General features: G+C 47.9%; 1 protein-coding gene across 1 annotated transcript; it reads left to right on the forward strand.

Annotated features, from left to right (window-relative positions):
* The first annotated feature begins 120 nt into the window (after nucleotides 1-120).
* Nucleotides 121-11,731, forward strand: NASP (nuclear autoantigenic sperm protein). Its single transcript, XM_071565711.1, has 15 exons — nucleotides 121-287; nucleotides 1,248-1,298; nucleotides 2,074-2,184; nucleotides 2,726-2,806; nucleotides 2,975-3,072; nucleotides 3,790-4,680; nucleotides 6,497-6,579; nucleotides 7,489-7,565; nucleotides 7,694-7,767; nucleotides 8,798-8,986; nucleotides 9,226-9,392; nucleotides 9,782-9,835; nucleotides 9,929-10,000; nucleotides 10,920-11,054; nucleotides 11,560-11,731. Exons 1-15 carry the CDS (start codon nucleotides 226-228, stop codon nucleotides 11,611-11,613), a joined length of 2,199 nt encoding a protein of 732 aa, XP_071421812.1. The 5' UTR covers nucleotides 121-225; the 3' UTR covers nucleotides 11,614-11,731.
* Nucleotides 11,732-12,453: the final 722 nt, after the last annotated feature.

The following is a 12,453-nucleotide window of genomic DNA, read 5'->3' on the forward strand; positions in this document are numbered from 1 at the left end:
CGGCGTGCGCCGGGCCCCCGCCGGCACTACATTTCCCAGCGTGCCCCGCGCAGCGGCGCGACCGGCATCCCGCGGCGGGGCGGGCGCGGGGCATGCCGGGAGCGGTAGTCCCCTTGCGGCGCGCGCGCGCCGCCAGGCGGGCCTGGGCGTGTCCTCGGGGGTATATAGGCAGCCCGAGGGGCAGGGGGCTGCACTCCGCCGCCGCCCCTCTCTCCAGCAGCTTCCATGCAATCCTCGGCCGTCGCCGCTCCCCCCTGCGTTGAGCCCGCGCCGGCCTCCGCGACTAGGTAGGCCGGGCTGGCCCCGATCACAGTGTGTGCGTGTCGGGGAGGGGGTTTGCCGGGGAGGGGACGCGGGGGCGACACTTCTGCACCGCGGGGTGACCGGAGGGGGTGGGGGGCGGTAGGCAGGATTTCCTTGGGGGAAGGGCTGAGGGTGCCGATCGGGCTGTCGCGCCTGTCCCTTCTGCTCCCCCCCACCGACGGTGGTACCCGCATCTCCCCCGTCCATCCTCTCCGTCTCTCCCGGTGATACCTACCCGTTCTGTCCTCCCCCCGCCCCGGTGGTACCTGCCTGCCCGGTAACCTCCCCCCTGCGGCCGCCGGTGGTACCTGCCCTCCCGGTAACCGCCCCCCCTCTCCGGCCGCCGGTGGTACCTGCCCGCCCCGTTCCCCGCCCCGGTGGTACCTCCCCGCCCCGTTTCCCCCCCCCCCTCCCCCCCCCCCCCCGCCCCGGTGGTACCTGCCCGCCCCTTCCCCCCCCCCCCGCCCCGGGGGTACCTGCCCGCCCCTTCCCCCCCCCGCCCCGGGGGTACCAGCCCGCCCCCCCCGCCCCGGTGGTACGCGCCGCTTCTTCGGCGCCAGCTGAGCCCGCGCGGCTCGCGAGGAGCCACCACGTGACCGTTGTGCGGCCGCCGCCATCTTTGTTGGGGGCAGCCGACGCCGCGCCGTGCGTCACGTGACCGTGGGCCCGTGGGGAGCCCGCGGTGTTTGGCGCCAAGGTGGGGGCGTGGCCCGCGGAGCGCGGGAAAGGGCCATTGTCTGTGCGGGGCCCCCGCACGGCCCTCCCCGACCGGAGCCGGCCCCGGGCCCGCGGCTGCTCCGGCACATGCTCCGGCCGCATGAACGCCTGAAATCGAATGCACCCGGCGCTGGTTTCACGCTCCTCGGAGCTCAGCTCCTGCCGTGAGACGGGTGGCCTGTTATAAATGCGAATAAAAAAAAAATCACTCGATGCTTTGTTTGCAGGATGGAAGAGGAATTGGCAGCACCTTCCACGTCCACAGACAAGACAGACAGGTGAGGGAGTCAGAACTGTCGCTCTCCAGATAACGTGAAATCCAGGAGTTAGAGTGAAGCACAGAGGTCACCCTTCCAATCAGATTGTTAGGCTTGGGGTTTGACTGATGTGGGTGCTGTAGGTGCTGAGAACTTGTGCTCACCAGTGGTTTGCACGGATCTAGTTCAGCAAAACCATTTCGAGGACTAATAAATACACAAACAGCAGCTGTTCTGGAAGTTCTTGGTCTGTGAGATAGTGCTGGGGAGGCACAGACTGGCATGTGACAATACTCTGGGCAGCTCCTGTTGTCCAGTGTGAGATACTGGGCTGGGCTGAACCTTTTGGAAATTAAGCTGTGAAAGATGCACTGAATTGAAACAGATTTGCACCTATCATTCTTCTCAGATGCAGCATGCTGTGCTGTCAGAAGTCTTGGGTTTATTCTTGTTTTTCTTAACTAGTGTTGGAGCCTGGTGAAACACTCAGTAGTGTGTTGGTGTGCAACTCCTGCAGTGTGTTCTGTAGCACCCTTTGTGATATTGGATTCCGATGCTTTTTGCAGTGGTTGGTCCAAATTTGCCTGTATTCCCTTGGTTATTGCAGCTATAAGTTGCTCCAGATTCCAGCAAACCCAGACAAATCCTCCCCACTCTGGTAGTTAAAGCCACTGTGACTTAAGCAACTCACTCTTCCATGAAGCTGACTAGGTTTTGAAAACTGCGTATTAAATTACTGTGAAAAATAACAGAATTCTGTATTTGACTTACTTCCCCTTATTTCCCACCCCTCCAGTATGGATGTGGATGGAGAATCAAAGAAACTGCTGGGTTTGGGACAGAAGCACTTGGTAATGGGAAATATTCCGGCGGCTGTTAATGCATTCCAGGAAGCTGCGAGTTTACTGTGAGTAGTGGAATGTTCTGGGTGCTTTTGCAGGGCTTGGGCTTCAGGTTGGCTGTTCTGATGTGAGAAAGGTTGGAATTTTTACCTCACGTGTTTATAATTTACAGTAGAACCGAGGAGAGGACAAACTAAACTCTCCCAAGTGTTGGACAATGCTGTGGTTGGTGTGCAGTTTAGATGGGGGCTTTGATAGTAATAGCCATTGTAGTTCCCTAAAGAGAAAAAGGAGTTTGATAGTTTGCATTTATATTAGAAGAGCCACGCAAAATAATGAGACAGTGTTATTTTCTAGTAACTTGTTCAGTAGTCTTGACCAGTCTCTTAGGATGGTAATTTTTTGGTTACAGTTTAATTTTCTTTGCATGTTGCCCTTTGGTGTTTGAGAGTCGTTACCTAACTGAGAGGATCTTTCATTATTTGTTTGAAGAAATGAAAGAGGAGCCAGAAACTGGTTCTGCCTGTTCAGGAATATTTAGCTCTCAAGTTCATAGATCAAAATTTAAAGTAGGCACAGACAAATAATTCTTCACTATTTTTGTAGGGGTAAGAAATACGGTGAGACAGCGGATGAGTGTGCAGAAGCCTTTTTTTACTATGGAAAATCTCTCCTGGAGTTGGCAAGGTATGATGACACTTTGACAGTTGGTGGAGAGTCTGTGTGGTGTAAAGGATTTCATTCTTTTATGGACAGGGTTGCCCTGGGTGGGATGGGCTGTGAGACTGGAGCTTGGCAGTTCAAATGGTGATGTATTGCACGAGCCAAGGGATAACAAGCTTTTGTTCCCTTTAGAATGGAAAATGGTGTACTAGGAAATGCCTTAGAAGGGGTGCAGGTGGAAGAGGAAGGAGAAAAAACAGAAGATGATTCTGCATTGCCAGCTGTTGATGGTATGTAAAGCTGCCTGCCCTGTTGTGGAGGCATCAAACTGTACGTTCTTGATGAAGTGATCCAACTTTAGTCCATTGGTATCTTGGGTAGCCTGAACTGTTCTGTTAAAACTCTTGGCAGTCTGAATGAGGTTTTTTTTGGTAGGTTTTTTTTTTTTTAGTCTTGCTTAAAGATGAGCAAAACATGCAAACCATCTGCAAGGAGCTGGTCACTGAAAGCATGTGTAAAGGGTCACCAGGTGTCTCTGTCCTGAAACAGTGCATTCGAGCTTGCTTTCCTAAGCTTCACCGCTGACTTGAACTGCTTTGTAACCTTGTAGCAGTACAGTGTGTGTAGTCCCGCAGGTCAGAGTCTCTGTAAAAAGTCTGAGAACAGTAATTATTTTATACTGCCTGTGGCTGGAGATGATACAGGAATTCCTGTCCATCCAGACTATTAAAACACTGGTACCTCTTGCTTAGCTGTGACTAAAATCGCTGGCACTGCTTGAGCGGCCGCTTGCAATGCTGGGGAAGGGGAAGGGGTTTGCTTAGCAAAGTGACTGTGTTGATTGTGTCCTAATTCCTTGTACTTGGAAAATGAAGCTTTTAAGGAGCATCATCCAACCTGATAAAAAGCAAACACACACTGGAGGGTCAGAGGGTGGTGTTGTCAGTGCCCGTTAATGTCTTTATCACTAAACTCGAAGAAATGTTTATGCTTCCTCAATCATGTAGAAGAAGCGAGGGAGGAGTTGAGAGAACAGGTTTATAACGCCATGGGGGAAAAAGAAGAGGCCACAAAGTCTACGGAAGAGTCTCCAGTACTGTCTGAGAAGAAAATCAAAGAGGAGGATGTTGAACTGAAAGAGAATACAGGAGAAAAAACAAAAGAAGAAGCAACTGCTGACAAGGATGTAAAGCCTGAAGAGGCTGAAGAGAAGATGGAGGTTTCTGTGGGAAAAGAAGAAACTTCAGAAGAGCAGAAGCAGCAGGTGGCTGTTGAAAAGGAGGCTGTGAAAGAGGAGGCTGCTGTGGAAGAGAAGGAGGTAGAAAAAGAGCAGAAGGTGGTTCTTGAAGATAAGGTAGTGAAGGCAGCTGAGGAGAAGGAGAGAACAACAGAAGTGTCAGACAAGGAGACAAAGCCAGCTGGGGAAGAGACTGAAGCAGGAGAAGTGGTTGTGGAAGAGAAGGGAGAGTCAGGAGAACAGGCAGCAGAAACAAGAGAAAAAGAGCCAACTGTGGAGAAGGGAGAGGCTGTAGGACAGGCAGAGGCAGCTGTGGAAGAGAAGGCAGCAGCAGAAGAGAAGGCAGAAGCACCAGCAGCAGCTGCTGTGGGACAGAAAGAAGCTGCAGAAGGGGAAGCAGAGGCAGCTGAACAGAAGATGGAAGAGAAACAAGAGCCAGTAGAGACAGCTACAGAAGAGAAACCAGGTGAATCTAAAGAGACAGTGTCCTCAAAGGAACCTGTGCCCACAGAGGGCAAAGAGCCACTTAATAACGTGGAAGAAAAGGCTGAAGTTGCTGCTAAGGTAGAGAAAGAGAAAAAGAGAGATGACCTGATGCAAGAGAGTGAAGGTGCTAAGGTAGAAAAAGAAGAGAAAGATGACCTGATGGAAGAGGGAGAAGGTAACACTGAGGAGAAAAGTACTTGTGGGTGGATGACTTGATGGATTTGGCTAACAATGGGTAAAAAGTGTTCCATTCAGAATTTTCTGTTTGCCTTAGAATAAGGAAAAAAGGCTCAGTAAAGGGGCTCTTGAAGGACTTTACATCCAAGTAAAGTTTCAAGGAATAGTGAATAGTCCCAGTTTCTCTAGACTAATGCTTAACTAACTGCAAAGCAAATCTTACTTGAAAGCAAACTGACAGCCCTGTGAAATGTGTAAGTAATGGCTAGGCTGGTGGAGAATACTGAATGGATGTTCACTTGCATGCCTCTGGGTTTATTGCACTAACCTCCAAATAACTTGCAGCACAAGTTGCCTCTGGTTACACTTCTACTTTCTTTTTAAACGATGAAAAAGTAAGAATAGCTGAACACTTAAAAAAATTAATAAATTTAGTTTTGGTGAAGGGAAGGAACTTTTCATTTGAGTCTTTCAGGTGGTTGTTGCTAGTGAGAATTTAGTTGGCAGATAGAAACTTGACTTGCTGAAGGCTTATTGCTACTCTCCAGTACAGTCTTCCAGCTGTCTAATTTCTGCCCTCTGCTTCCCTGCTTTATTTGTAGCTGTTTTCAGGATTTTGTTGAAGTAACCCAGCAAGACTTGCACCCTTTGCTGCAGTATTGCTTTACATGGCCTTAGTAAGCCCAGGCCTTCTATTGCACTAGTAACTGAGGAGCTGGTAATTGCAACTTGGCTTGTCAGTAACTGCGTTACAGCAAGTGCCTGACTTGGAGAGCGGCAGATGTTCAGACTGAATAATTCAGGACCCTAAAGGGATTTATTCTGCTAAGCACAGTAAACGCCCAGTGGTGGGAGCAGCAGCCTAACAAGGTGTCTGGAGAGAGTATGACTGAACATTAAGAGTAGTTACCTGCTCATCATCCTGTGAAAGGCTGTCTATGTACACATACTGCTGCTTTTTTGCCCCCAACTTTGCTAGTGTGAGGACCCTCCTGAACATCCTGGTCTGGTGCTGTGTCATTCCAGACTCCTCTCACTACTTAAATTTTAACATCCTGAGGTCTCTTCTGTTTCACCCTTGGGCAAGGTGTCCTCATGTAGACAGGTTTGGCCCTCTCAGTGGTAGGTGTGTGCTTTTTGGGAGTCAGACTAATGAGTTCACAGGCTCTCTAGTGCCCACCCCATCAAGCTCCTGTTCTGGAATTAGTCAGGTGTTGTGATACAGGAATTATGTGTGTGACTTCAGCATGCAGATCAGACAGTGCTCTGAAGTTATTACAGCCGTGGCCCTTCACTGCACATTTTCCCAAAACGTTTCCTGCTGGTGATGCTCCTGTAGTGTATCAGAAGCCAAATTAGTTCTACACAACAGGAGGTTTGTTAATAACATTGCCACTTAGATATCTGACATGAGGAACATGAACTCAGACTAATTTGTGTGCAGCTTGGCAGCTACCTTGCTGAAGATACTTGTTTTCTGTAGGGTGAAGTTCAGCAGCTTGGGTGAGTGCCCCCAGGGCTGCTCAGCATTCCACGGCTTCAGTGGGAACTCACAGTGTGTTTGTGAGAGCTAAATTCTATGTCTATTTCTGGTGTAGGTTGTAGGAAGTTGAGCTTAAAGATTACTTTAGTCTGCAGTGCTGAATGCTTTCAGCAAGATGGCTGCTGCTGCTCAGAACTTCATGTATCTGCTCTTCTTACATCACACCTCTAACCTGTCACTGGAAGGATAAGGGTTGGATGTCATTTTCTACCTGACTCCATGTCAAGCAAGGACAGTAACAAGTGTTCTCATCCATCTACTTGCCTTGTAGAAACAGAAGAATCTGAAGAGGAGGATAAAGAAAATGATAAAGCAGAAGATGATAAGGAGAATGAGTTGACAGTGGAAGACAAGGTGGGATTGCTGAGCTCTGATACTAGTGCTTGTGGAAGGGTGCAGTATTGCCCTAAACATCATCTTGATGTCCTTATAAAAGCTCACTTGTGTTTCATTTAGTCCTGTGTAGGAAATTACTTTTGAAAGGCAGTATTGCCTAGGGAAGGGCCAGTGTTACACCTAGTCCACATTGTGGGATCTTGCTCAGCTGTGTCAGTAAACTTGGGTTTGTTCAGCTGCTCTGAAACAAATGCTTGTGGTCTGCTGAGTAACGTGGCCTGGTAGTGCAGGGGCAGGCAGGGAGGGCAGTGTAGCCTGTCACTGAGGTTACTTTTGAGTTTATTCTCTGCTTGTTTTGTTCCTTCACTGTACGTGTTGAATGCTCTGCTGCAGTGTGCTGTGATTACCATGGGAATGGATTGAGAAGTGTGGCACTGCTCAAACCCGAGATGTACATGGACGTAGCGGTCAAAACACCTGGAAAAATCTGGTCTTGTGGAGTGTGGCACGAGGCATTCTAGATAACTGTCATAAAAAATGGTTATCTGTCCCTTTTTTCAGACTATTCTAACAAAGTTCAAAGGTTCGTAAAAATAAAAAGATAGATCTAAATGGCAACTTAAACAAAAATCTTCCTGTTGAGATAATATTGGTGCTTAGTGCCATGATATTTCTGAAAAAAAAATTAAGGCCATATCAACAAACAGTGGGAGTTTATGTTCCACTGAAACATCTTCACTGTACACAAAGTCTTGATTGATGCAGTAACCTCTTCTGTGTATTCTTTTTTTTTTTCCTTCTAGTGGTAAATTCTTTACCTCTTGAAAAAATAGATTCCTTGACAACTCAGGTTATGAATTTAGTGGTGGTGTTTGATGTGATCTGTAACCAAGTCATTTAATCTCTCGTGCATGTGTGGTCTTACAGGAAAGTGAGGAGGATGAAATTGGAAATCTGGAGCTAGCCTGGGACATGCTGGAGTTAGCAAAAGTAATATACAAGAGGTAAAGATTTAAGTTCTAATTTAGATATATGCCAGAGAAACTCAGTGTAAATTGGAGGGTGGCATAACCAGTTAGTGAATGTGGCATATTCTGATCAGGACTTGGAAACTTGTTTTCTCTTGATTTAGACAAGAAACAAAAGAAGCTCAGCTCCATGCAGCTCAAGCTCATCTGAAGCTGGGAGAAGTTAGCATTGAATCTGGTAAGTAATGTTAATTCTAATGTGCAAAGCATTTGGTCCCACTTTCTGTCACTCTGTTTTGTACTCCAGAATGAGCAGAGGTGAGTTAAATCTGTCAGGATGAAAACAAATTGGACTGATCATGGGAGTTGCAGCCATGTGAGAAGCTTTGGAATCAATGGAGGAATCAAATTGGTGCCTTAAACAGGATAGTCTGTGCTTTTCCAGAGCAGTGAAAGAAAATTATGAGTAAGAAATGTGTTGCCAGATCAAAACCAGCCTTGTGTTCCACTTTGTGAAGCAACCAAACCCTGCCTATGAACTTGAGAGATTTACTGAAGTTGAGAGTCACTGAGCTTGAATAACAGGAGGTGCCAGTGCTGTGCCACTGTCAGAACATAAAGACTGCAAATGAAAAATGTTGACTTAGACTTTCCAAAATCCTCGGGTGTAGTCAGGAAAGAGTCTTGTATTACACAGCAGACAAAAGGAGTGGGAAGCAAGCCCCAGGTTTGTGCCATCTAATGTTTCACCTGCCTTTAATTTAAAAACATAATTTAATCTTGTTAAATCCAAGTGTACTCCTTCACTGGGGCAAGTATTGGAAATAGTATGACAGGTTTCTGGGCCAGGGCTACAAATCAAAGTGTCTTATGTCACTAGAGCACATTCGGTGCTCAGAGAGCTCAGCAGGAAGGTGGCAGGGGACTGTCCTTGGCTCCGAATCCGTGTGGCAGTTGTGACCTGTTACATTCAATTAATGGCAGCAGGTTAAACAGAAGGATTTAGTGCCTGGCTTGACTGTGCTGGAAGTAGACAAAGCACTTGTGAGAGAACTTGAGGAACTGGACTAGACAGTCTGTGAGGGGGAGGCAGTTTTGTCACCCGGTAATCTGAGAGCAGCCTAGCTCTGACCTCGACTGGAGTGTTCAGGGCTGGGTCTGTTTGCAGCCTGTACAGGCTGTAACAAAACACGGAGTAACCGAAGGAGGGCTTAGATTGTTGGGATAATTAGTGTGGCTTGCAAAGACCTTGTGGCTTTGTCCCACAGAAAACTACACGCAGGCTATAGAGGAGTTCCAGGCCTGCCTGGCCCTGCAGCAGAAGTACCTGGAGGCTCACGATCGTCTGCTGGCCGAGAGCCACTACCAGCTGGCCCTCGCCTACCACTACAACAGCGACTTCGATGAGGCCGTCCTGCAGTTCGGGAAATCCATGGAGGTCATTGACAAGAGGCTGGGTAAGTGGATTTTTGAAGCTGCCTGCTGAGTGAGGGAGTTTTGTCAAGGCCGGGCAGACTTTGTTTGACTGCCCAGACTGTGTAGTGTTTGTTAGTCTGAAGGCTGTGATAGATGGGCCACACCCACAGCAGAATTGTGGAAACTGTCTGTGTGTTAGCAGATAGTTGACTGTGGCTGTTGGTAACTGGGCAGTTACTTTGTCTCAAGGTGTTTTGCCCTGATAACTGTTTCACCCCAGCAATATTGACTGAGAGAATAAAGAAAGCGGAAAGTGGGTCCCCTGAGGACGAGAAGGAGATTGAAGAGCTGAAGGGATTGCTTCCTGAAATAAAGGAAAAGATAGAAGATTCAAAGGAGTCTCAAAAGAGTGCAAGAGTAGCTGAGTTGGGACTGAAAGCAACTCTGGTGAGTGTGTCCTGTGGTTTCCTTTTCACCCAACATTCTTCCAGTGGAACATGAAGTAAATCAGTAATGGGAGGAGCTTGGACTTGATCAGAGGCTGGTGGTTGCTCACAGGTGTTACAGGCTGTGATTGTGAGAAGGGAACTGAGGCAGCTGACATCTAAAGAGTATTTAGTAAGTACCCTGACAGTAATTGTTCCAAACTAAATGGGAGTTTGATAGGCTTCAGTGGCATTTAATATGTCAGGGCTGGAAATGATGGGTCAGGCAAACATGGAGCAAGTGTTGTCTGTCCTGTGTAGAGGTGCAGAGCTGGAACTGTCTGTCCCTTGCTAAGCTCACTTGTATGGTCTGCCCACCATCTGTTCACTGTTTCTTCTGCTTTTCTTAAGATTGGAACTACATCTGGCTTTGCACAAAGTGAAGACAGTGGTTCTGTTTCCACGGTAAGTTAATTTAAGATGGCTGTTACTAATTCTTGTCTGCTCTAAGGATTACTGATTGCAGTTGCTCATGGGTCAATGTCTGTCTTGTAACAGATCCCAGTAAGAAAAGCAGCTGATGGTGCATCTCAGTGTGTTACAGACATCTCTCACCTAGTCAGGAAAAAGGTGAGTCCAGAAATAACTTGTTGAACGAGCAGTTTGTTCAAGTACCATTGGCTTGCTCCTTGTAATTGGATTGTCTTAAAGAGTTTTTTTCTTAACTTAGTTATATAATAGGAAAATACTTTAAAAGTAAAACCAGAAATAGTGCATGAAACTCCTTTCCACTGGGAGCCAATCAGCCTGAGAATCATCTGAGCTCCAGGAGACTGTTCTTGGTGGTTTGGTACCCTGCCTGACCCACACTGGTGTAACTTTTGACCCTGCAGGTGTTCTCTGAACAAGGGCTTCCTCTGCTGAGGACCCTCAAGAGCAGCACGCTCACCTGCAGATCTCAAGGAAAGGGCAGGCAAACAGGCTGGGCTGGGTTCCCTTCTTTCCAAAAGGAAATGGAGACTTGGACTTAAAACACAGTAAAGCCAGGACTCATGGTGATAGTGATAAACTGTCTCTTACAGAGATCAGGTGTTGAGCACTCTGTTAATTTAAAGGTGTGTGTGTTTGGTATAAGTAAGAGTATCCCCTGTAGGCACTTGGTTTTTATGTTGCCCCTGGCCATGGCACAGCCTGGCCCCTGTTCCATTGGCCTCTGTCAGTTCAGGTGTGCCTGAAGTGACTTAGAGCTGCTTTACACGGGTGATTTCAGGTGTTGTAGATGCCCTAACCCTACCCTGGAACTGTTAGTGGGCTCAATGGTTGCGTTCCTTGCCAGACAAGGATAATTCAGCACTGGAGATTGCTGTGATTGACACCTTGGAGCCACAGCCTTAGAGCTGTGTTACACCCTCACTCTGAGGTGTCTCTCCTGAACCTGGCAAGCACAAGTTGGGTAAATGATGTGCAATGACTTCTAATGCTAAATTTCCCCAAAAGATTAAAACTTTAATTTGTACTTAGTGAAGACTATAAACGATTTTGTCTTCAGAGGAAACCAGAGGAGGAGACTCATCAGGGAGACAATGAAGCCAAGAAATCTAAACCAGAACCAGCTGTCAATGGTGGTGGTGGTGGTGATCCTGCCCCCAGTGGAAATGAGGTTGCAACAAAAATGGAAGAGGAGGTGGGCAGCTGAGCCAGGAGTCTGAGCTGTGCTTTTTATTTTATTTCCCCCCCACACTCTGTTCAGGGATGGTTCTGTGCCTGGTAGATGCCCTGGTTTTATTGCCTGCTGGCCTTCACAAGGCTTCCCAGATGAGATGAGGAATATTCCCAGGGGACAGAATGCATGTTGTACAGGGGTGTGTGACTCTGTATGGGCTGGATAGACCCAGCTGTGGAGCCTTGTCTGGGGTGGGACAGAGATGGATTCTGGGAGTTTGAGCTGGGCTGAACTCCAGTACAGACTCTTCCCCCAGTTGTTCATTCTCCTGGGTGTTATTACTTAGCCCTGGGCTGCACTTGTTAATATCAATGCTTTAGAGTAATGTTGGGCTCTGGAGGCCAGCAAAGCTTATGCAGTCAGTTAAATCTTCAAATTACGGTACCCTTGGGCCACTGCATGAGTTGGTGCTGTAAGGAAGTGTCTTGTGGTTTTTTTTAAAACAAACCCTTCTCTTCTCTTTTAGACAGAGAAAAGGCCACAAGCAGAATCAGGGGCTGCAGTTGAAAGCACAGTATGATAATTCTTTAACCTTGGACACTCCTCTCCTTACAAGGAAAATGGTTTTGTATATAGTGTATTTTTTCACTTTTTGGCAACTTTTGTATGACTTCAATAAAGATTGTAAGCAAATGGTCCTTGTCTTGACCATCCTCCTGTGACAAGTTCCAGCCTGTGCTCCAGGCTGCTCCCCTGGGATGCAGGGCTCAGCCCTGGCCCAGTGCTGGGCTCATGTTCCATTAAGCTTCAACACTTCATCCACCTCTGCCTCATGAGGCAGGGGCTGGGCCGGGGCAGCCTGGTTGTTGGGGGGAAGAAGAGCAGTGAATGAAATTCCCTGTGGTCTTGTAGAGGAAAAGTCTGGATCTGACCATTTTTTACTTCTCCTGGGACAGCAGCCATGTGCTTACAGCTGGGGCTGTTTAGGGTCATTGTAGGCTGAACCTGAGGTGCCTCCCTCGGCCTTGACCAGCCAAAAGATGGTGGGAAAGGCTGATAAAGAGCTTTGTAACATCCTGAACAGTGTTGATGTGTATTTCTATCTCTATTTAACCTCCACTTTCCCCCTTTGCTCAAGAAGAGCTTGCAGAGATGGATGGGGTATAGGAGCAGGCAGTGATGGCTCTGTGCATGGCATGGCTCTCCCCTGAGCCAGCCTGTATGTGCCCAGGTGGGGACAGGAGCCTGCTCTGGGACGTGTGTGTGTGTGTATAAAAACAGGCCAAGAAGTGAAGAGCAGTGGGCTGCAGTGATTTATTAATGCGAGCATGGGGCCTGTGACACTTAGGAAGGCTGGTGCTGGGTTTTTCTGGTTCCCAAGGCTGACTTGTGTATATCCCTGATCTGGCCTTCCCTACAA

This window comes from Pithys albifrons, chromosome 10 (genome assembly GCF_047495875.1).
Source record: "Pithys albifrons albifrons isolate INPA30051 chromosome 10, PitAlb_v1, whole genome shotgun sequence".
In the NCBI taxonomy this organism is placed as follows: Eukaryota; Metazoa; Chordata; class Aves; order Passeriformes; family Thamnophilidae; genus Pithys; species Pithys albifrons.

Coding starts and splice junctions, on each gene's coding strand:
- NASP (XM_071565711.1), top strand. CDS start 226: ATGCAATCCTCGGCCGTCGCCGCTCCCCCCTGCGTTGAGCCCGCGCCG. Junction 2,807..2,974: donor TCTCTCCTGGAGTTGGCAAG/GTATGATGACAC, acceptor TGTTCCCTTTAG/AATGGAAAATGGTGTACTAG. Junction 10,001..10,919: donor CTCACCTAGTCAGGAAAAAG/GTGAGTCCAGAA, acceptor TTTTGTCTTCAG/AGGAAACCAGAGGAGGAGAC.